The sequence below is a fragment of the Eretmochelys imbricata genome, chromosome 3 (assembly GCF_965152235.1).
Source record: "Eretmochelys imbricata isolate rEreImb1 chromosome 3, rEreImb1.hap1, whole genome shotgun sequence".
In the NCBI taxonomy this organism is placed as follows: domain Eukaryota; kingdom Metazoa; phylum Chordata; order Testudines; family Cheloniidae; genus Eretmochelys; species Eretmochelys imbricata.
Window position 1 is genome coordinate 108,356,595 of NC_135574.1, and position 24,364 is coordinate 108,380,958.

The 24,364-nt window shown below is 41.3% G+C and overlaps 1 protein-coding gene across 4 annotated transcripts in view; it reads right to left on the reverse strand.

Moving 5' to 3' along the window:
• HIVEP2 (HIVEP zinc finger 2) overlaps positions 1 to 24,364 on the reverse strand; it is a 152,700-nt gene that overhangs the window by 19,208 nt on the left and 109,128 nt on the right. For all 4 annotated transcript variants that reach the window (XM_077813146.1, XM_077813145.1, XM_077813144.1 and 1 more), the window contains 2 exons: positions 7,499 to 7,543; positions 180 to 5,790 (listed from right to left, as the gene is read on the reverse strand). In XM_077813146.1, coding sequence (XP_077669272.1) covers positions 180 to 5,579 — 5,400 coding nt within the window. In that variant the 5' untranslated portion in view covers positions 5,580 to 5,790; positions 7,499 to 7,543. The remainder of the gene's footprint in view (positions 1 to 179; positions 5,791 to 7,498; positions 7,544 to 24,364) is intronic.

The window sequence follows — 24,364 nt, forward strand, 5'->3', positions numbered from 1 at the left end:
TTTCTATTCAAAACATTAAAAAAGCTATAATGGATACAATTTCTACTTATTATTGACAATTGCAACTGTCAAATATCAGCTTTTCATTATCCTTACATTGATTTATGCAACATAATTTATTTCAATTTTCGGTTTGGTGTGATGTCTAGATGAAAGGGTTTTTTTAACCTATTGTTTACCTGAGCAAACTGTTTCCATGCACTTGATGAGGTCAGTTTACCAGCTCCAGGTCTATGCATAGCAGCCAAAGAATAAATTTCTGCGGTGTTTTTCTGCTTGGACCTTAGAAGTGCTAGAGTAGTCTTTGTACTTAACCCTGATGGGTTTGGGTTACATGAACTAATGCACCATGAAGCATAAACTGAAGATTTGAGGGTTGCTTGTTGAATGTAATTGGGCTTGGTATAGTTTAAGAAACACCAGCTCACAGTAGTAGTAGTGCGTAGACTAGGGAACTGAAAGAGCTGCTGAAAATCTGCTCCATCCGTTAAGAGGATGGTTGAGTGTGCTGCTTTCCCATTTGGATTGGATGCCATCTGGAACAACATACCAGGAGGCACTTTCTGCTGTTGCAGTTGGTCTTCAGTCTGAATTTCTCCTGATGGCAGTGAAGACCTCTGTGGGCTCATGCTCATATCTGATGCTGTTTCATCCACATCCAGTTCTTCTGGTGACTCTCTTCCTTCAGAAGGGCCACTCGACTTGTGCCCTGGTGATGCTGAATCAAAACTGGAAAGCTTTTCCCTGCTCAGGAAAGGGTCAGCTGTTGGCATGCTGGCAGATGGGAAGTCTTGAGATGATGAGGATGATAATGGTGAAGAGGATGACAGGGACGGCACGCTTTCCTTTGGCTCAGAAGCACAGCTCTGCCTAACTAGCTGAGGCTTTTGCAGTCTGGGAAAATCCTTCTTTATATCTGAATTAGTCAACTCTACTGCACTTAGCTCCTCAACAATCTGTCCGTACATTTTTTCTTCTTTGACCCTTTTCTGCTGCTTAGTCTCTATAAAGAGCTCCAAGCTGCTTGCTGGTGAAAGCATTCGTTTGCTTCCTCCCAGGGTAGAGGCAGTGTCAGAACTGGATGTCAGACACAATGGGATTGAGGATTCCAAGCCAAGTGGTAGAGTCTGTGGTACTTTCCACAGAGGATATTTTTCTAACCCACCATTCTGACCTAATATCTGGGCTATGTTAAATCCTAGTCCTTGCATGGCTGCATTTGTTGATAACGTTCTTTGAGAAACTGTCTCATCCACTTTGCAAATGACAATAGCAGGGCTGTTGTTCTGTGCAAGGATCTGGGAAATGCTTGTATACATGACACTGCCATAAGATGGAACGTGGGTCTGAATCCTGACAGGAACAACTGTTCCTGGTAAAGACTGTACAGATCCATCATTCGGGGAGTCAAAACCTGTCTGTAAATGCTGCTCAGAGGAGGTATCTGCTGATTTAATACTAGGGTCTGGCAGGTACTTAGCATTTTTTGAATACTGCCCAGATGTTTCTGAGTAACGCTGGTACGTTTGCTCTTTCGCATGCACATATTCAGCCGGTTTCTTTCCAATATGCTCTTGAGCGTGCTCAAGGTGATAATGAGGATGAATTTCTGTTTGGAAAGGTTGTTTGACATAAGCTTTTTGTAACTGCTGTACAAAATGGTGAGGCAAGTTTCTCTGTAAAGGTTCTGTACATGACTGCCACAAGACAGGTTGCTGAGCTGGTAAGGGAACCATACAGACAGCAGGATATGGGAACTGAAACAAGGCATTGGGAATGGGGGGAAATGGAACCTTTTCTTGATGTGCAAATAGGTGCTGCTGCTCTGATGGATATTTGTTTGAAATATAAGGTGCTTGTTGAATCAAGGGATTCCTTAAAATGTCCTGACTGTCTGCAAGGATGGCGTGTGGCTGGGCAAGCTGTGCACCAGAACCAACAGCCTGCTTTCCAGAGTCATCTGCCTGAATGGGCTGAAGCATAGAGGTGGGAGAATGATGCCAAGCAACTTGGGAAGAGCGAAGACCAGCATGTATGTGTTCCATCTGCTCTTGCTTTATACTTTGTTCCACACTTGGATCAGTTTGGGGAATCTCTGGGAACCCACTAAAAGAAGCCTGACGGACCAGAAAGCATTTCTTCCTTTCTCGTGATGGAGATAATCCTGCAGAAGGTGCCCCGGCTGCTGAAGCATGAGACAGATTCCCATAATCAAAGGATTTACTTCGGATCTCTGGGATTTCGGCAGCATGCGGACAAGGCATCTGTTCAGATGAGCAACGTCTCATTTCCTTCTGATGGTGATGCCCAGGGACAGAAAGTGAGTAAGCACCAGCTGGAACAGTTAAAAACTCGGACTGTTTTCCAAACTCATCCTGTTTGAAAGGCATGATGAACTTGGTATTTTCTTCCCTTTCAAAGGACATTGAAAAACTTGAACTATGGGACAAATTACTTTCTTGGCTAGGGCTGCGAGAGAGGTTTGTGCCGGTGGATTCAAAGCTGGACTCTCCAGATGAGTGCTCCATGTCAGCAAGCCGTAAGCGTTTCTTTTTGGGTGGTAATTTTTCTGCTGGGAGTTGAGAAAGAGTTTCACTTCTTTGTGGCCACTGGAATTCTTCTGCGGGTCTTTCCTGCTCTTTAGTCTGAACTTCTTTATCTTTCTCAGGTTTATCTGGTTCCTCTGTAACACGGATCTCAGGTACTTGTATGTTATGCTGGCGAACCAGTCTGGGCTGCATATGGTACGGTTGTGGCTGTTGGGATGGCGACGGTTTATTCACGCTCTCAGCATTTTCCGTTTGTTGAGCCCGCTCTGGGCTCACTGGGGACTCAGAAATCTCGCTCTCACAGGTTTCAGACAGCGAGTAGGTTTTATCCTGCAGGCAAGCAATATGTTCTGTAGATTCAGACCTTTCAAAGGAGTTTGGCCTGCTCAGTGAGTTTGTATGCTGAATGACAGAGATGACATTTCCAGGGGGTTTTCTGTTCAGTGACTCTGCCGTCTTTTCTTGCTCTGCGGTTAAAGGGGACTCTTCTAATGAAGCTGATAGGCTTCCAGACTGCAGGAGGGGTCTACAGATTTCAAAACGCTCAGGGTGACAATGGGCAGCATTATCCTGGCCTTGAAAAGTAAATCCACTTCTCGGCCCTTCCTGAATTTGGGGTTTGGGATCAAAATCTGAAGGCAGCGTCCCCACCGGCGTGCCAGTACCACTGCTGCAAAGCATGGGAACATCCTCCTCCTCCCCAACACTCTTCTCTTTTCTGCGTTTTCGGTTTTCGCATGTGGCTCCACATACGGGCGGCACTGGCTGGGACGGTCCAAAGGAATCAACGAAGTATTCCCCTCCTTGTTTTATCCCACCTGAGCATGGCAAGTCTTGGTAGTTCAGCTTCTGAGTTTCAAATTCTTCCCATTTTCTGTAATGCTTTCCGCAAGCATCATAGTCAAAGAAGGTTCTTTCCCCTGCTGTCAATTTCTTCTCCTTCAAGGATGACCCTTTTTCACCACCTGTTGACCTGCTGGAAGCAACAAGGATATTTTTTCCTGTTCTCCCATGGTAGTCTGGATCTGAATGCCCCTCCTGAACTGAGGGCAACTCAAAGGCAGCTTGTCTTCTTAACATCCTCTGATGGGAAATTCCTACTGTCCCAGGATAAAATACATCATCTGAACCAGTCATTCTCTCATCGAAGGAATGGCTTCCTCTCAAAGATGAGGGGACACTTAAATTGGTTGCAGAAGATGTTGGCATGGAGTTACTTCTAAGAAGTGGAGAAGCATCTACTGGAGGCTCTAAAAGTCCAGGTGTGTCACCCTGCTGACTTACTGGGTAAAGGTTCAGTTCATTTTTGATGGATGATGTAGTCTGGGATTGTTTGGACTCTGTATTGCTACCACTGAAGACTTGGGTAGATGTAATAGTGCTCAGTTTACTGGGATCAATGAGTGCTTCTTTATTTGGAGTTAGAGGAGAAATATGTTCTTCAAGCATCTTGATGTCTAATCTGGTGTTCACCAGAGGTAGTGGCTGCTCCACTCTGCCCTTTCTACCCATTAAATTGTGTTCCTGATTGGCTGTTGCCTCTGTTAGTGCTGTCCTTTGACTAATCCGATAGAATTTCCCAAAGATTATTTCTTCATAAGACTTTGCATTAGTATTTGGAGGGCTTACTTGTTGCTCTGCACTTTCTGAGCGGGAAAAGTAACCAGAATCAGTGCTTCCTTTGCTATGTGGGCTCAAAAGATTTAGTGACTGCTCAGAGTCTTGCCCTTTTTTCTCTGACAGTCTTAGTGCAAGTCGCTGTTTAACTGTATGAGAGTCGTCAGACTTAGTACTTAAGGATGGGTTTTGTAACATGTCAGATCCAATGTACTGTGAACTCTCACTGGGTAACTGAATCCCACTTTTAGGGATAATCAAAATGGGCACTTTCATTGGGCCTCCCAACGATTCATCTATGGACGAGTGAAAGTTACTTCTGCTAGCAATGTCTAGTGGCATTTGTGGGACTGGGCTCAGTTTGTCAGAACTTTCCACAAGCAATGAGGTCTCATCATCTGTGTCTGTGCTCTGCTCACCATCTGAATGTATTTCTGCTTCCACATCAATAAAACTGGAATCTAGGTCCAATTTAGATACAGCTGACTCTGTGAAAGGTACCAATCCTGCTTTAATTGCATGGGCATGTGATTTCCTGTGCTTGTATAAATTGCTCTTTGTCTTAAAAGAGAAACCACAAGGAACACAAGGGTATGGCCGTTCCCCAGTGTGGGACCTAATATGTTTTTTAAGTACACTAGGTTTGGCACAAGCCCTGCTACAGTAAGGACAAATATATTTGCCAGGCTTTTTGGGTTTGTGCTCTTTCTTGTGAGCATCTTCTGATTGTTCTATCGACGTCTGAGAATATTGGCTATAAGCAGGGTTCAAACTTGAAATCTTCTTTCTAGAGAAACCTCCGCTATGGCCATGCAAGTGAAAGGGAAATAAGTCCTCTGTGGCAACTGATTGCAAATGGCCAGAAAACTGCCATGTGTGGCCTTCCAAGCTCTGATGTGGCTTTATGTTGTGCAAGAACCCTTGTGGCAATGAATGCTGGGGAAAAGAAAGTGAATGTTGATATGAATAGGGACTTGGCCGATGCTGTGGATATTGCTTCTCTGTGACTTGCTGCCCAGCTTCACTGGATGATCCGAGTTTCCCAGAACTAAAAAGTTGTGCTGATGTTGTGTTTCCAGTTTGCTCGTGATCTGTTTCTGGTTGCCTCTGTACTTCTTGATTGCCAAAAGTGCTCATCTTAATAACAGCTGAATGTTCTTGCCTCCATCTAGTTGGTACTTTAGCAGTTTCTCCAGACCTTGAGGTAGCTTTTTGCCCTATAGCTATGTCCCCAGAGTCCATTTTGTTACACAAGGTCTTAAGTGCTAGTTCACTTGAAAGCTGTGCAGAGACATGGAGTGTGTCCAATGCTGTGCTTTTTAAAGTTTTGTTGCTCCCATTTTTCCAGAGCCTTTGCAAGTTCACAGATTTCTCTTTCTCTTTTGAACTTTCCACACAGTAGTCTATAGGCATTAGATTCGAGTGTGTATGCTAATATAATTATCATACAATTCTGTTCATGGCAGGAACTTTCCCAAACAGTTTATCATGCATTTGCAAGGAGTTGGTATGGCATTTGAACATTTTCCATTGTTAAGTGTTGAGATGCAGAATGATCCAGAGAGATATTTGTTGATCTACTATAGCAAAGTCCTTTTCATCCCTTCCACAACAATGCAGCTACCTGTAAGAGAAGAAAATAAAAACGCACAGATTAATACAAGTGGGTAATTACCACATGAGCAATTTAATTTGCTTCAAAATTCTCAAAAGCAAGAATGATGAATACAAAAATGTAATAATATTGTAATAATTTGCGTTTGTATTGTATCTTTCTTCCAAGCTTATTAAGGGACTTTTTTAACCTTAATTAAGCTTCACAAAACCCATGGACAGGAGTGAGAATAGAGAATGAACAGGTTAAGAAGATAACTGAAGGTCACATAGCGAAAAAGAACTAGGACTAGAAACCAGGGCCTAAGTTTTTTAAAATGACTAATAATTTTAGGTGCCTCATTTTGGGGTGTCCAATTTATGACACCTTATGGAAGTGGACTTGATTTTCAGAAAGTTCTGAACACCTATTTTTTTCCAATCAGGCCCCTTTAAGATGGCTCAAGATGGGCACCCAAAAATTGAGGCCCCCAGAATTACTATGCAGTTTTTAAAATGAGTCCTTTATGAGACTCTCCACGTAAAAGGATAAATGGACGCAAATCAGACATCAGGAATGGTAACATACAAAAGACAATAGGAGAACACTTCAATCTCCCTGGACACACAATAACAGATTTAAAAGTAGCCATACTTCAACAAAAAAACTTCAAAAACAGACTTCAAAGAGAAACTGCTGAGCTACAATTCATTTGCAAACTTAACACCATCAATTTAGGCTTGAATAGGGACTGGGAGTGGCTGACTCACTACAAAAGCAATTTTCCCTCTCTTGGTATTGACACCTCCTCATCAATTATTGGGAGTGGACCACATCCACCCAGACTAAATTGGCCTTCAACATTGGTTCTCCACTTGTAAGGTAACTCCCCTCTCTTCATGTGCCAGTATATATTTATGCCTGTATCTGTAATTTTCACTCCATGCATTTGAAGAAGTTGGTTTTTTACCCACGAACACTTATGCCCAGATAAATCGGTTAGTCATTAAGGTGCCACCGAACTCCTCGTTGTCTTTATGAGAGGAGTCCTAACTCTCAGTAACCTGCTCTCATCACTAGATCACATAATTGCCTTGCACAAGAAAATGTAGATGACTGCTTTTTACAGTATTTTTAAAGTCAGCAGTAAATAATTAAATACATTACACACAATTTTTTTTGTAAAAGCATTTAAAATATAAGCTAAAACACTAGCCCTATCAATTCACCTCTTCATCTGCAAGTCTACAGTGTAACATTTTAGTCAGAGTATATTGCTAGAGAAGAATTATTGAGGACAGCAGGAGTTTAAAAACTACATTTATGACACTTAAGCATGTCATATTTGAAAGTAGTTTAGTACTGCACAGTATCTAACCAGGTTTCAGCACTTGATACGCTTAAGTACAATTGGTTTCCACAGTTCTGTTTGTAAATAAGTAAAGCTCTGGGGCCTGATTTATGCATCCAAGCAGAGTGCTTGAATTGGAAGAAAAATGCAGGATCTCTGCTGTCATATTATCAGAACATAGTATATTTCCAGGATGAAACAGGGCTAAGGAAAAAGGGAGCCAGGATTCCACAACAGATGGAAGATGAAGGGTAGAAGTTGATGGAATGCATTATATTTCTGTGGCTGAAGGACTGCACTTGAGTTGAAAAAAAACTGGCAAAGAGTAGGAAAGTGGGAACAGGATAGGAAGAGATGTAATTTTGTTTTCCATAATAAAAATGTTACCTGCATCTTCTAGACATCTAATACGCATGACTGTCTTGAATATTCCTGTGAAGAAACAAATGCAGTTAGGAGAAAGTCTTGAAATATATAACTGGCACTGGAAAGAGAAATATGGTAACTTCCTATTGTGTAAAGCAGTGCTTGATAAATCCACTTGGCCATCCCCTGGTCATGAGCAAGAAGCTTCCCCTGGAGAGTTGGAGGCCTGAGCCTGATAACTCTCAGTGTCCAGACTGTGGCTGGAACCATCATAGCAACAACCGTATTTGAATAAAGAATGTTGTTAGCACAGTTTTAAGAGATTTTCCGATGTAGATAGGGAGACCCATGTTAAAAATCCAAGTTAGTCTGAGATCCAAATTATTCTCAGAATAATTTACAAAATTCTTTCACCCATGCTCTAAAACTGTGCTGTAGTCTAATTAGGAGGATTATCTGTAGTTTAGTTCAGCTAGCATGGTTCTCAGAAAAAAAATATCCCTTTTCATTTTTATTAGAAAAACAATTCTAGACACACATTAGCAACAACTTTTAAATATGACCACAGCTAGCACAGTTAACAATTTGTTTTTCATACTTTAAACTATGTGTTATTAACCTAAATGGAAAGGCCTAGTACTTTACGAACATATTTTGAAACCTACTTTTCATATTTTCATGTGCAAACCCTTTGCCTCAACTTCCATGTTGAGCACTGATGTGCCAAGTCAAATCAGCAAGAGACTTCTACGACAAATACCTTATTTATACTGCTCTGCATAGAGAAGTATATTATCTAACATGCAGAAACTACCAATATTTCAAGCTAAAGAACGGATAATAATGATGCGTGTTTTCTTTAATACCTTTAGCAGGACTTTGCTCCCATTGGAATTATTGAGATGAGCCCACCTACAATGATCAAGAACTGTACTGCAAGCTAACTAGAGCGTATCATTTGCCTTAAGTTGTGAGGTCCTCTCTGGAAGTGGACCAACCCCAGGTTTTTCTATCATAATGTGGAAATACAGCCAAGCCACCAAACCACATTAGTGCACTATCTTCTCATTTCGTTTTACATCATTGAAAATGTCGATCATGAAAAGATTACTGAGAAACTGGGAACTGTATTTTTGTCAAATCAAGAGGTTAGCATTTTTAAGGGAGCATTATTCCCTCTAACTCCTTTTTCTAGGATGCCCCTGGTCTGCTATATACAAGGCACAAGTATTCATTTGACTATGGAGCACCTGAAATGTCATAACTAGAGCAAGTTATTAAGTGGCTGTACTGGAAAGCATTAAAAGAAAATTTGGTAAATCACAGTTCTCAGTGCTTCCCAGCTTGTAGTTCATATTACAATCCTTGTAAATGAACAAATTGCAAGTTTATGTATTTCAGGTGAAATCCTGAGTTCCTGACACAGAAAAACTCTTACTGACTCCGGAGTAAGTGTTAGACCCTGCTCAATATTAAGGCTTTTTTTGTGTGTGTTGCTCTGCCAGCATAAAGGTGCACTAAAACCACTGTAACTGGCCCCTGGAGAATTTCTACTCTTAGGGCAATACTTAGCATAGAGCTGCTGTACTGGCTGCTACAGGGCCCTTGTATTTATACAGGGGGCATTGGCAGGGTCCTTAGGTTGCTCTAGTTTCTGCCAACCAGCCTCAGAAGTAACGGAGCACCACAAAGGCCTTCTTTGAGCTGAGTATGGTCTGCAACTGAGGATCTGATCATAAGTGAAGATCTACCTCAGGATTTGATCCCTGGCAGCAAATAGTAATAGAATACTTTTGGCATAACTTTCCTTCCCCCAATTCCCTCTGCTCTGCCAATAATACCCACATTAACAGCCATTTGTTGATTGAATATTGTTACCATATGATGGCTTTAGGTGGCCCATGATGAGTTTGGTGGTTATATTCCAGATCCCAGTTGACAAGAGTCCCTATACTAACATGCCACAATAAAAGCTGAACCTGAAGTCCTTACTAATTAAGACAAAATCAGAGCTAAGTCAGATCTGAAAAAGTGGGCTCAACAATTGGCACTAATCGGCAGCCTATGAATTCAAGAACTGAATGGGCAAGGAGCCTGTTCTTCTCACACCTGTACCTTAGAGTTGACGTGCATTAGGGGTCCAGTTTGTGGAAGTTGTAGAATTGTCTGTATCTGGATAAACACATGGATTCTCTCTCTGGGATTGTCAGTAAGGCACCTTTCATGAGCTCTACATTTACACACAGAAAAGCAAACCAAAACAAAGAAGACCATCATTTACAAATTTCTTATGCGCCTTGCATGATAATCTAATCACAAGGGGAATTCCATTTCTCCAGTCTTCGACCTAGATTTATTAAGAACACAATGGAGAAGATGCCCAGATATCTGAGCTTTGTGAAAACATTTACCCCTTCTTGATCACAGATTTTTTACTTTATATTTCCAACGTTCTTGGGTTAGGAGACTCTTCTGATTGTGGTTTTGTAGCTGGCATCCTATCTGACAATTTGAATGATTCTGGCTATGCATGCAAATACTTGTGCTCGTCACCTGCACTTGGCAAAGTTTTGTATTATTTTACAATAGAAGAATGTTTGTGCCTTTGCTGCAGTTCTGAAGGAACAGCATAGAATCCTTTTGCACATACAATTTAAAGAAAGTAGCCCAGTTTAACTGAAGTAACCATATTCTCTTTAATCTACCATCTCTTGTATTTGAGTATTTTTGAGTACCGTAGTTATCTTTTCACCCTAGAAGACACTATCCCAATTTATTCATTTGTTTAATTCCACCACAGTCAATTTGATTTCTGTATTTTATCTTATTTTACTGAATTCATTTGACGTTCTCCAAAGCTAGCCATTGCATTAGAGGCATTCCACAGCATTGTTGCTTTGAAATGCAATGAAATATTAAGAACACTGAAAACATTTGTAAGTTAAAATGAGCTGGGCTAGTCTTCACAATGTTTCATAAAAATCTCATTTCATAATATTTTAGCATTTTCATGCATGTACAAAATAAACATTGCTTTATTGAGGATGCTAACAAAATATATATTTGATTGTTTGTTATTAAACAAACATACCTGCATTACAGCTGCCAGAGGGGAGAATCTTAGAGCCCAGTCTTTCAGTCTGATCAATGTGGGCACGTACTTGTGCCTGTGGGGATTCCCAAGGAAGTCATAAGCTTAGGGGGCTGCACTAGCAGATCCAATTACAATATCATGGTCATAGAGATTGAAACACCAACTCTGAAATACTTAGGAGCCTCTGGAATCCCAGGACTGCGTGCTGGTTCCAGGATTTCATTCACAATTATTTGGGTATGCAGTTTTGTGTGCACAGTAATTTATGGCTTCTGAGGCCAGATTTTGTATTTGTAAAAGCAGCATTGGCATATCATCTAACTTCCTAACAGGCACACTCCATATATTTTCATAGATTCATAGACACTAAGGTCAGAAGGGACCATTATGATCATCTAGTCTGACCTCCTGCACAACGCAGGCCACAGAATCTCACCCACTCCTGCGAAAAACCTCACCCATGTCTGATCTATTGAAGTCCTCAAATCGTGGTTTAAAGACTTCAAGAAGCAGAGAATCCTCCAGCAAGTGACCTGTGCCGCATGCTACAGAGGAAGGCGAAAAACCTCCAGGGCCTCTTCCAATCTGCCCTGGAGGAAAATTCCTTCCCAACCCCAAATATGGCGATCAGCTAAACCCTGAGCATATGGGCAAGATTCACCAGCCAGATACTATAGAAAATTCTTTCCTGGGTAACTCAGATCCCACCCCATTTAGATACTGTTATTAAAATTTGCCTCACATTTTGCATAACATGTTGGAAGCTTTCAGGCTGAAAGCTGAATAGCTGTACACTTCTGTTAATATTTATAAAATTGATTATTTTGTTTCTAATTAGGTTTTGCCCAGCTCATTTTAGCCTTGTTGTCCTCAAGGAATTATATCACAAATGACTAAACAGAGGATGCTGAATGGCTCAGATGATTAGGGAACAGTCCAAATCCCATTAAAGTAGATGAAGAGGCCCCTATTTAGTTCAATGTGTGTTGGATCAGGCCCTAAGGAATTATAGCCTTTTACCTCTAAGCCACTGAAGTCAGTGCTGATTAAAAGATAGGATTACCTGAGAACAGATATGTATATATACACAATAAGTTGGTCTCAGTTTAGACCTCAGTAGACAGGTTTCAATTTCAGAAAATCCATCTCAACTTGCAGCACTATGCACCCTTGTTGGAAGTTTCAGTATAAAGATATAAAGGCCAAGGGATAAATGGGCATAGAGAAGGAATTACTCTCTGTCTGTCTTGGATGTGATCCCTCCAAATTATGGATAAGCCATACTGCCATGGCAGTGAGAGGAGGTTTATATCCATTCTGTGGGCCTGATCCAAAGCCCGTTTAAGTCCACAGAAGTCTTTCCATTGACTTCAAGGGGCTGTGGACACAAGCATGAGGATTTATTTGAAAACTTCTAGAGAAAGAGCCAAATTACTTCAATGGCATCTTAAGTTAAGGGCCAAATTCTGCCCTAACTCACACTACCGTGAATCTGAAGCTATTAACATTAAATCCATCGAGGTAACTCCAGTTTACACTGTGTAACTCAGAGCAGAATCTGGTCCTTATTTAGCTTTAAATTGTAACAAATAACAGTTTGAAATTAACTGCTGTGATCTGGAAGTAAATGAATCCACTACCTCCAGAATGTTCACAAAGAAAAAGCGAACAGCACATTGTGCTAAATCTTGAGTTGCTTGGTTGCAGGGAGATGTAGATTTTTGGTGGTTGTTAGGATCCTGGCTTGCTTATAGATGCTCACAGCCCAGCTGCAGCCAAACACACAATTCTTGCTAAATTAAATATCATAAATATAATTTTAAAAGTACAGCTGCCACTCTCTCTGGCTAAAAGAAAAACAAAAAAATACCCTTTAAACTTAAGTTGAGGGTATTTTAAGAAGTCATACTACAGCAGACCTGCTTTACCATTGACCTTTTCACTATAATGACAAGGATTGCTCACTCAAAGTACATCACTATTTCCTGCCCCAGCATCACACATAATGTACACATTACTACCGGATGGAAAATATGTATAAAAAAAGCTTACACGTTGCCAGAGTCCAACTGAACACAGACTTATTTCCACAGGATGATTGTTCAAAAAAAAAAAAAAAAAAGCTACATATGAGCCAAATTCATCTTAAACACTTCCTTTATTGGTAAAAGTTCCCAAACTAACCACAGTTCTTCTCCTTGAATTGAACAAATAACTGCTATCAGAGAGATGGCGAAACAGCCTGCAGTACATACAACCTTGTCAGTCAATTAACAGCTCCTTGATCTTTCTGATCACATTGCTTTTAAAAGAAGGGGTATATATTTTGCATCTGATTACTTAACCTAGCCATGCAGACCACTCTGCAACAATTTCCCTGAAGTATTTCAGCATGTCAGATAATTCTGCACTTAACTGTCCTGGTTGACCATGTTCCAAAAAGGACATATTGAATCTATCTGTATACATAGCAGAAAAACTGGGATTATGCAGATATGAAGCTAAATGAGAGAACTGTGTAAACTGTTAAACTTCTCCCATGGCTACTTATTTCCACTGAGAATAAGTTAAAGCATGAAAATTGACGGGTAAAACATCAATAATTGCCCATGTGCACTTTAAAAAGTTCTGTTGGAACAACTGCAGATTTAATAGACATGAGTCATTGGTGGGATTTTTATAACACCACAAATCCTAATAATATTGGATAACTCAAACTTGTGGAAAATAGGGACTAGGGAGTATTCCACTATATGTAACTCTAGACTGTTCTCAGTGGTAGCAGATGACAGAACGAGGACTAATGGTCTCAAGTTGCAGTGGGGGAGGTTTAGGTTGGATATTAGGAAACACTATTTCACTAGGAGGGTGGTGAAGCACTGGAATGGGTTACCAAGGGAGGTGGTGGAACCTCCATCCTTAGAGGTTTTTAAGGTCAGGCTTGACAAAACCCTGGCTGGGATGATTGAGTTGGGGATCGGTCCTGCTTTGAGCAGGGGGTTGGACTAGATGACCTCCTGAGGTCTCTTCCAACCCTGATATTCTATGATTCTGTGTACTCAGAAGAGTTGGAAAAAGTACATGAGATTGGGGCAGAGGTGGGCAAACTACAGCTCGTGGGCCACATCCGGCCCGCGGGACCATCCTGCCCGGCTCCTGAGCTCCCGGCCGGGGAGGCTAGCCCCTGGTCCCTCCCCCGCTGTCTCCCTCTCCCTTAGTCTCAGAGCACCACGTCGCCAGCACTCTGGCCCGCCACTCCTGCTGGGCAGCACAGCTGACTTCGGCAGGGCTACGAGCTCCTGCTGCTCTGAGCAGCATGATAAGGGGGTGGGGGGAGGGGTTGGACAAGGGGCAGTGGGTCCCGGGGGGCAGTCATGGGACGTGGAGCAAGCGTGAGAGTCCCATGAGGCCTGTCTGGGAGTGTGCGTGTGGATAGGGGTCGGGGCAGTCAGGGGATGGAGTGGAGGTGGATGGGGGAGGGTCCCGGGGGGCAGTTAGGGGCAGGAGTCCTGGGAGGGGGCAGTCAGGAGACAAGGAGTAGGAGAGGTTGGATGGGTGTGGAGTTCTGAGAGGGGCAGTCAGGGGGCGGGAAGTGGGAGGGGGCAGATAGGGGATAGGGGCCAGGCTGTTTGGGGAGTGTGACAAAGTTCCTCCTCTGCCTTGGTGGGTCCTGCACTTATTGGCAGATTTACTTGCCTCAGAGATTCACGACAGCCCTTGCTCGTGGCTCAAACCTGCCATTCACTCAGCTAACCTCATCACTGGCCAGCATGGAGAAAAGGAAGGAGAACAATCCCCACAGTCTCTGCTGATCCACCTGGTGGGTCGGGGGACAGACCAGGGATCTTTCCCTCTGGTGGGACCCACAGTTCAGGTCAACTCCTCTTATATCCTAGGAGGGAGGGGGATGGGCGGAACCCGGGCCCACCCTCTAATCCGGGTTCCAGCCCAGGGCCCTGTGGATCACAGCTGTCTACAGTGTTTCGTGTAACAGTTGTGTGACAGCTGCAACTCCCTGGGCTACTTCCCCATGGCCTCCTCCCAACACCTTCTTTATCCTCACCACAGGACCTTCCTCCTGATGCCAGACAGTGTTTGTACTCCTCAGTCCTCCAGCAGCACGCCTTCTCACTCCCTGCTCCTTGCATGCCCCTCATTGACTGAAGTGAGGTCCTTTTTAAACCAGGTGCCCTGATTAGCCTGCCTGTTTTAATTGGTTCTAGCAGCTTCTTAATTGGCTCCAGGTGTCCTAATTAGCCTGCCTGCCTTAATTGGTTAAAGCAAGTTCCTGATTGTTCTGGAACTGCCCCTGTTACCTTACCCAGGGAAAAGGGACCTGCTTAATCTGGGGCTAATATATCTGCCTTCTATCGCTTTCCTGTAGCCATCTGGCCCGAACCTGTCACAGGAGGCACAGCCTTCCCTACACAGCTCTCCATACAGTTTCGCAACCGTGATGTGGCCCTTGGGCCAAAAAGTTTTCCCACCCCTGAATTAGGGAAAGAAAAAACCTAAATGCAGAGAAATCTGTTAATCTGAGAGAAATTTCGCACTTTTGAAGTGACAGATGAAATAAATGCATGAATGTAGTGGCAATTCTGAAGCTCAAAAGAAAGGAAACCCAAAATGTTAGTGTATAAACAATATATAGTCGTTCTCTAAATTACCCACACTTGATATACATTAAAGAGGGCAACCAATATCTTAATTAAAAAGAGTTTAGACTGATAATGTTAACAGAATGGATTTATGAATATTACAGATTTTCATATCTCTAAATTTCTCATGTAAATACCAAAATAGTTGTTAATTTTCACCAAAATTTGTAAATTTGTGAAGGTGAAGTTTCAATATTTCTATTGGGGAAAACAATTTTTGTATCTTGGTAAAAACAAGTATCTTGTAAAACAGTGAGTATTCCCAAATTTTACCCAAAAGATTTTTACAATTTATTTATGGAAATATAGCATATTTTTACAGCAAAATGATAGGTTTTCACTTTCCAAAAGAAAAAAATATATAGAAATATATTAAGTGAAATCACATTTTCAATTTTTTTATACAGAGATAATTGCTGTATTTTAATGGAAGTGAGATTTTTTTGAACTAAAAATTATCCATTAGCAAAGATAATTGTGTAATTTAAAAACAACTATGCCTCCTCTCATATCATGTATCAAAATAAGCAATTCACATTTCACACTAAAGTACCGATGCCTGATCCTACAAACACTTACTCATCTAACTTGACCTACTGACTTCAACAGAACTCATCTCATGAGTACGAACTACACCTGTGAATAAATGTTTGCAGAATCTGGTCCTCCATTCACTTTTTCACACATACCAATCATTGTGTACAATCTTATTTTAAATCTTAGGGTTGTTTACTAAATCCTGAGCTCACTGTGTATAATAACAAGATCATTTGCACACTTGGAACCAATCCTGTTCCCACTGAGTTTTTCTGTTGTTTCCATGGTCACCTGCAGGGGCCGGGAAGGGAATTTACTCCCCCTACTTTTCCTCTCAAATGTATACTGTGTTTTTTTTGGCCTCCTTCCTCTGAAGTGATGGCCACAGCTGGAGATGGGGCAGTGGACAAGGCCAAGGGTCTGAGGTGGCAGGAAGCATTCTCTCTCTCATGTGCGAAGAGCTTCAAAAGGATCTCACAAAACTCGGTGACTGGGCATCAAAATGGCAGATGAAATTCAGTGTTGATAAATGCAAAGTAATGCACATTGGAAAACATAATCCCAACTATACATATTAAATGATGGGATCTAAATTAGCTGTTACCATTGAAGAAAGAGATCTTGGAGTCATTGTGGATAGTTCTATGAAAACATCCACTCATTGTGCAGCAGCAGTCAAAAAAGTGAACAGAATGTTGGGAACCATTAAGAAAGGGATAGATAATAAGACAGAAAATATCATATAGCCTCTATATAAATCCATGGTATGCCCACATCTTGAATACTGCGTGCAGATGTGGACACCTCATCTCAAAAAAGATGTACTGAAACTGGAAAAGGTTCAGCAAAGGATAACAAAAAATGACCAGGGGTATGGAACGGTTGCCATATGAGGAGAGATTAATAAGACAGACTTTTCAACTTAGAAAAGAAACAACTAAGGGGGGGATATCACTGAGATCTATAAAATCATGACTGGTGTGGAGAAAGTAAATAAGGAAGTGTTATTTACTCCTTCTCATAACAGAAGAACTAAGGGTCACCAAATGAAATTAATAGGCAGCAGGTTTAAGTCAATCAAAAGGAAGTATTTTTTCACACAACACACAGTCAACCTGCGGCCAGACCTTTAAATTGTGCCCCCCACTCTCAGCAGGAACCAGTCATCTCTGGCAGAAGCCCCCAACCCCACCACTCTGGAGCAGGGCAGAAGCCGCAAGCTCCCCTTCTCCCCCCCAGTCCCCGCCCAGTCTGGTAGGTGGAGAATGGGGCAGGGGTCTCCGGGAGCTGCACTTTAGCTGTAAAAGAGACACATGAGGTGCAGTTTGGCCACCCTGGTATATATCATTATAGCAACATTTTAGGATATCCTGATGCATGAATTGCTGCAAGCCAGCATGTATAATAATCAGCTGTGTATGGTCTACTGCAACTGGTACTCCTCATTTGAGAGGAACAATCTAGACATTTTGTAAAAATATATAGGCCTTTCAAGGTATGAAACCAGGTAAATACAGTATTTTACTGTTTGAAGTTAAGTGGATTTCTAAACTACACCAGAAAAAACAGAACATTAACAATTAATGTGCGTGCCATTTTTTAGAGGAAACACAGAATTCAGTTGCACGGGAAAATGAACAGCTCTCTGTTATAACCTAGCCCAACCCCTCCCACCCTCCTGGACAGTCAGCAATCTATTGGAAATGTTCCCAAATGCCTGGTCCCACATGCATCTAAGCTCCAGGCTTCTGGGTACATGGTAGGCACTGTTTATAGCTCTGTGTCTCTAGGGAACACTCTAGGGCAACATCCATTGTACTCAGTCAAGCTAAGCTGATTTACACCAGCTTAGGATCTTCACCTTACTTCTTATATAATGCTTTTGATCCACAGACCTCACAGTGCTTTACAAATGAAAGTAAATATCATCCTTCCCACTTTAGAACAGGGAAATTGAGGCACAGACCCAATATGGCCTAATATGACACAGCAGGTCAGTGGCAGAACCAGGAATAGCACATATATAGTGCTTTGTATCTTCAGAACTCTGTACAAATACTAATTAATTAATATTTTTTGGGAGAGAGTCACTGTGTTGCCAACAAAAAGCACATACCCTATTTTAATTAGGCCCTGCTGTTGTGTTTTAGCACTCAGAACACCTAAAAGAACTAATTAGCTTGCTTATTTAGATAGACCCTCCACCCCCACCCCATTTGCAACATTTTAGGACACCCTGTTCACTTGGAGATGGTGAATCACTGCAAGCCAGCATGCCCAATTGGTTCCTCAAAAGACACAAAAGGTGTAAAAATAGCTCTTGCAGATGAAGCAGGAACAGCGTCAGCAGCCAGATGAGCGTGGGTGATCAGATAAGGGTCTGTTGCTGCAAAGGGCAAATTATTAAGAGAATGCTTGTCTTTTTTATTAAGCTTTGTTCCTCCTCCTTGAAATAAGCCATTTGCAATGCATAATAAATGACAACACCTGACAAGCTCTACTCCTCCTATAATTGCAAGTTTCATACAAACTCAGGAAGCAGTTTGAACGTAACTGAATGTACACTGAAGGTGTCACTAAATATAAATAAAATAAATAAATGAGCCAAATACAAAGCCTAAAAATAGCCAGGACTACTCACCACGTATGACCTTGTGTGTCTATTTGGCAAGTCTAACACCAACTTTACTGGTTTTAAAAACAATCCTACCTTTATGCAAAATAGCTTCCTCTTTCTAAATTTAACTTGAGAACATGAGCTATGCTAAAGGGAAAAAAAATACAGTTCTTAAAGTTGCTGCTTTTCACTTAGAGCACTGAAAGCCTGGCTGAAGAACTAATATGTGACAAGACAGCATAGAAAACATATAGGGGATTTATACTCTTTACATCTCACAGGAAATAGCCAACAGCTCTTTATCAAAAGTTCCCAATGGATAATCAATTAGAGCACTAAATAGATTCAGAAAAACATAACTCTGCATTTGAAACAATACTTCCCTTTTGCTCACCAAGCAAAGGCACATTTAACCACTGTAGCATGGCCATTTTACAAAAATATTTCATCACACTGTTTCAAGTGGAGGAGGGGGGATCAAAACCTGGACCTCAAGCACCAAGCCCACTATCACTTGAATTAAAGAAGTCTTTACCTGTGACAGGTTTCAGAGTAGCAGCCATGTTAGTACTGCTGTTCTTTTTACCTGTGAGAAAGTAGAAGGCCAAATACTCACTAGGATTAGTTACTAGAGGAGGACATAATCACATGCAGTAGACCAGTGAATGGCCAATCCTGCAACACAATGGTCTCAAGTCTCATTTACATTAGAACCTCAGAGTTATGAACACCATAGTTACTCATTGATCTGTCAACCACGCATCTCATTTGGAATCAGAAGTCCGCAATCAGGCAGCCTCAGAGACCAAAAGAAAAGAAAAAAAGCAAATACAATACAGTACTGTGTTAAAGGTAAACTAATAAAAAATAAAGGGAAAGTTTAAAAAAATTGACAAAGTAAAAAAAACTGTTTCTGTTCTTGTTTCATTTAAATTAAGATGGTTAAGAGCAGCATTTTCTTCTGCATAGAAAAGTTTCAAAGCTGTACTAAGGCAACGCTCAGTTGTAAACTTTTGGAAGAACAACCAAAACAGTTTGTTCAGAGTTACAAACATTTCAGAGTTACGAACAGCCTCCATTCCCAAGGTGTTCGTAACTCTTAGGTTCTACTGTACACTCAGGCTGCATTACGCCACTCTAGAATATAATTCACTCCCACCTTAAGATCTCTTTGCACTGCAGAAGTGGTGTGAAGTGGCCTTAGTATCAGAGCCGGTGCTAGGCATAAGCAAACTAAGCAATTGCTTAGGGGCCTGAGCAGCTCAAGGGGGCCCCATTAGCTTTTTATTAATTATTATTATTATTACTACTACTACTACTACTGTGACGGGGGCAAAATATTCCTGTTTAGGGCCCTCAATGGTCGAACACTGCCTCTGCTTAGTGTAAATGACAGTCAGACCCAATGGAACTACTCAGCATAGTAAGCACTATACTCAGGTTTGTTTACAGGACTGGGGATTTTCAAAGGTCTATAAAAATACTAACAAACGAATGAATCTTCAGAAAGTTAACTATTATTCCCATTTTATGCATGGGTATATTGAGGCAAATAATGGCTAGAGTTGGGATTAGCACTCAAGAGCTTTCACGGATTCATAGATTTCAAGGCCAGATGGAACCATTGTGATCATCTTGTCAGACTGCCTGTATAACACAGGCCAAAGAATTTCCTCAAAATAATTCCCAGAGCAGATCTTTCAGAAGAACATTCAACCTTGATTTAAAAATGGTGAGCTATGGAGAGTCTACCACAGCACTTAGTAAATTGTTCCACTGATTAATCACTCTCACCATTAAAAAGGTACACCATATTTCCAGTCTGAATTTGTCTAGCTCCAACTTCCAGCCATTCCATCATGTTATCCCTTTCTTTTCTAGACTGAAGAGCCCACTATCAAATATTTGTTTCCCATATAAGTACTTATAGACTGTAATCAACTCACCCCTTAACCTTCTCTTTGTTAAGCTAAATAGCAGTATGCTCAACTGACTGTACATAGCTGTAGCCAAGTAACCGCCCTATGGCCGGAAATATGAGGGTTGGTATGAGTCATGGATGATTTCTACACTGGATGTAAACCGGCTGACTTTGCTCAGTGTGTATAGGGTTACAGATCAGTCACACTGAGATTTCCAGCCCCCTGCCTTCCACCCATAATAGGTGGGTGGCAGGAATTTTGAAAATTTTACATACTACATCTTATAAAATTGTCAATGGCTTTACAGCCCAGATAGTCAAGCCACCATCACTTGACTGTACCATGACACTTTTGGATGCTCATGTCTTGTTACCACTAACAAAAAGATAAGTCAGTCAAGGTGAGAGGTCCCTTAAGAATCTCTGTAATTGTTTGACGTGTACTTGGGCAAAAGTATTGCTGGAAGTACCTTTTCCAAATGAGCTGTGCAGGAAAGTGATCTTGTCTACAATTATGGCTCTACTTAATCTTAGGACTCCTTTTGCTTATGTCTGCATGGGGGTTTTGTTTCATTATTATTCATTCCTCTTCTGTGGATACAAATACCTCACATCAATCATTTCTGACCTGAGGTTAAACAAAAATGATCACAAATACAGAAAACAAAAACAAAAACAGCTGATCACAAATACAGAATTCATAGTTAATGGGGGGGGGGGAAGTGTGTAATATAAATCATTATTGATTATACAAGCAAGATGCAAATAAATGATTATTCTTGCCTTACATTTTTATTTTGTCAATATTTTAAAATAAAACAAAGTAGTATGTTCATTTGATTAACATTAATTCCAATGGGACATGTAGAAGTATAGTCTCTTCTTGATGCATGCGATTAACTCCATCTGGTAATGCCATTGTTTGTGCATCATCATAGCTTTGCCTTCCTATCTTCTCCCTTAACACTAAATGGTAATAAATAGTGATTTTTTTTTTTTTTACCAGAACAGATAAACATTGTGATGCAAGAAAAATTAGATGATGATGTTATTCTACAGCCAATGAAATTCTGATCTGAAATTAACCACAATATTATTATTATGTAGGAGGAAATATGAATGAAAAATAATTATTAGTAGTCTTTAAATACTTGGGGCCATGCTCTGGCTGTAGATATATATGAAGTTAATAGGAGCCACATACTCAAAGCCACAATTTGGTTATTAAATTATAATGTTGAAGGCACAGTGACCAGATTTTGAATTTATTGCCTCAGTCAAGCTTTCAGAGCAAAAATTACAACAGACAATGGAAACAGGTTGCCAGTCCTTTTAGGTCTTTATCTTTTTAAAGATAAAGAAACAGAAACAGAAAATTTTACAGACGATAAAATCAAATGAAAACATAACGTGACTGAATATTGACAAAATTTAAATCTAACTGTACTGTGTGTGTGCAGGAATCTATGATTTTAAAAACACACAAACCATTTTCTCAGGTAGTACAGTGTGGGACAAATCCTAACCCCTACATGCTCTGTGGCACAGAACCAGTGGGCTGCAAACTCCAGGCAGCAGTTCACAGCCCATTCCTACTCCACAGTTGTGAACTGCATGTGGAATCCTTGTGGGGGGTATTCCCTCTGCCAAGCAACAGTTTCCATGACTCCCCTCCTAGCTGTGCAGAGATTAAATTGGGGAGGTTGTGCTGACGTGCAAAGCCTTCCCGGCTACACAGCAGTAAGGTGGGTCTGCATGGCTGACAGTGAGCTTTGCTGGTCCCTAAAAGGGAGATGTAAACCCCCAAAACATGAGCAGCCGATAGCCCTGAAAGTGAGGTATCAGCTGTGCTTGAAATCTTCCTCACCTGGACTGGGGGGAGGAGCTAGGAAGGAAGGTACAGACTTCCCCCACAATCTACAAGGCTTACAGCCCTAGGGTTGCTAGAGTATTCAGGACCTCTGCAGAAGGGAGGGTAAGTACGGCTAGGATGTGCAGGGGCCCAACTGAAAGGTTCCTGCTCCCTTAGCAGGACTTGGCCCAAAGGGAGATGGTGAAGATAAATAAGACAAAAACATTTTAGGTTATTTTTTCCCCTTTTGACAAGGTCTTTTCCCTCACAGATTATAAATCCTGAAACGACCATTGTGATCATCTAGTCTGACCTCCTGTATAACACAACTTCCCCCCAAATCATTCGTGTATAAACTAGAGCATATATTTTAGGAAAACATCCAATCTTGATTTAAAAATTGCCAATGACGGAGAATCCACCACAACCTCCGGTAAGGTGTTCTGATGGTTAATCACCCTCATGGTTAAAAAAGTGCCTTATTTGCAGTCTGAATTTACCTAGCTTCAACTTCCAGCCATTGGATATTGTTAAACCCTTTCTTTGTTATGAAAAATAGATTGAACTCCTTAAGTCTATCACTGTGTGAATGTCTACAGTGCAATTAAACACCCACGGCTGGCCTGTGTCAGTGGACTTGGGCTATGGGTTGTTTAATTGTGATATAAACCCTCCCCCATCATAGGGTCCCAGAGTCCAGGCTCCAACCTAAGCCTGAATGTCTACACCGCAATTTAATGGCCCCATTGCCCAAGCCCCATGAGTGCTCCAACACTGGCCAGCTGCGGGTGTTTTAATTGTAGTGTAGACATACACTCTAAGGCATGTTTTCCAATCCTTTAACCATTTTTGTGGTTCTTCTCTGAACCCTCTCCAATTTGTTAACATCCTTCTTGAATTGTGGGCACCAGAACTGAACATAGTATTCCAGCAGTGGTTGCACCAGTGCCAAATACAGAGGTAAAAAATGTATCTATTCCTACTCGATATTCCTCTGTTTATAAACCCCAGGATCGCACTGGCCACAGTGTCATATTCAGATGATTATCCCCTATGACCTCAAGTCTTTTTCAGAGCCACTACTTCCCAGGACAGAGGGCTCCATCCTGTAAGTATGGACTACCTTCTTTGTTCTCAGATGTATACATTTACATTTAGCTGTCTTGCGCCCAGCTTACTGATTCAGGTCGCTCTGAATCATTGACCTGTTTTCTTCATTATTTACCAGTCCCTCTTCTTAGTGTCATCTGCAAGCTTTATCAATTATGATGTTATGTTTTCTTCCAGGTCATTGATAAAAATGTTAAATAGTGTATGGCCAAGAGTACATACTGTGTTTCAGGGTGAAAGCCAGGCATCTATTTAATGGGTATTGGGAAGAAACTTTTTCTGGGGACAGATTATTCCCTAACTGCCCACTGCAGGGTCTCTCACACCTTTCTCTGAAGCTTCTGGTACTGGCCACAGTAAGAGACAGGATACTGGACTAGATGGAACATGGGTCTGAAGTAGTCTGGAAATGTGTATGTTACTATAAAATAAAAGGCCAAAATCAGAGGTCACATAACACATAAATGGTTATATATTTTAGGTGTGGGTAACTGGGGGTAAGTGGTGTAACTTGCACCATTTGGGGACAGAAGAGTGAGGTTGAAACAGAAAACAATAAGAGGCAATAACAAGTTATAATATTACATGGTGAGGGGCTGCTCTATCATAAACCTTCTTACAACCTCCTGTTGGTTGCTTTTCTTGCTACAGTCTCACCTTCCTTTCCTTGAATGGTGTCATTTTCACCAATTTATACTTCCCTCCCACTTACTGATGTATAGTGTACACCACCATTTACATCATCTCTGAATCTAGTCCAGAATCTCCAAAGCAAATGGAGTATGCGCTATCTACACATCATCTCCACAAAGGTAAGGATTAACGTTTTATTGACAGTTACTGTAGGCAGGCAGCTTGGCTCCTAATGCAATTTTTTTCCCCCCACAAAGAAGACCTGTTTGGCTGTGAGAACTACATGGCCACAGGCACGGCTTGTCCTATAAATGACATACATCCTCATTGTTTGGTGAAAGGGCAGGACCAGTTAAGTGTCTTGTATAATTAACATTCTGCTTTTTCATCTGTTGAGCACATATCCTACCCTCAGTCCCAGTCCCCCTCTTGTTTAATTTACTAATATTTATACAGATCTTGTTG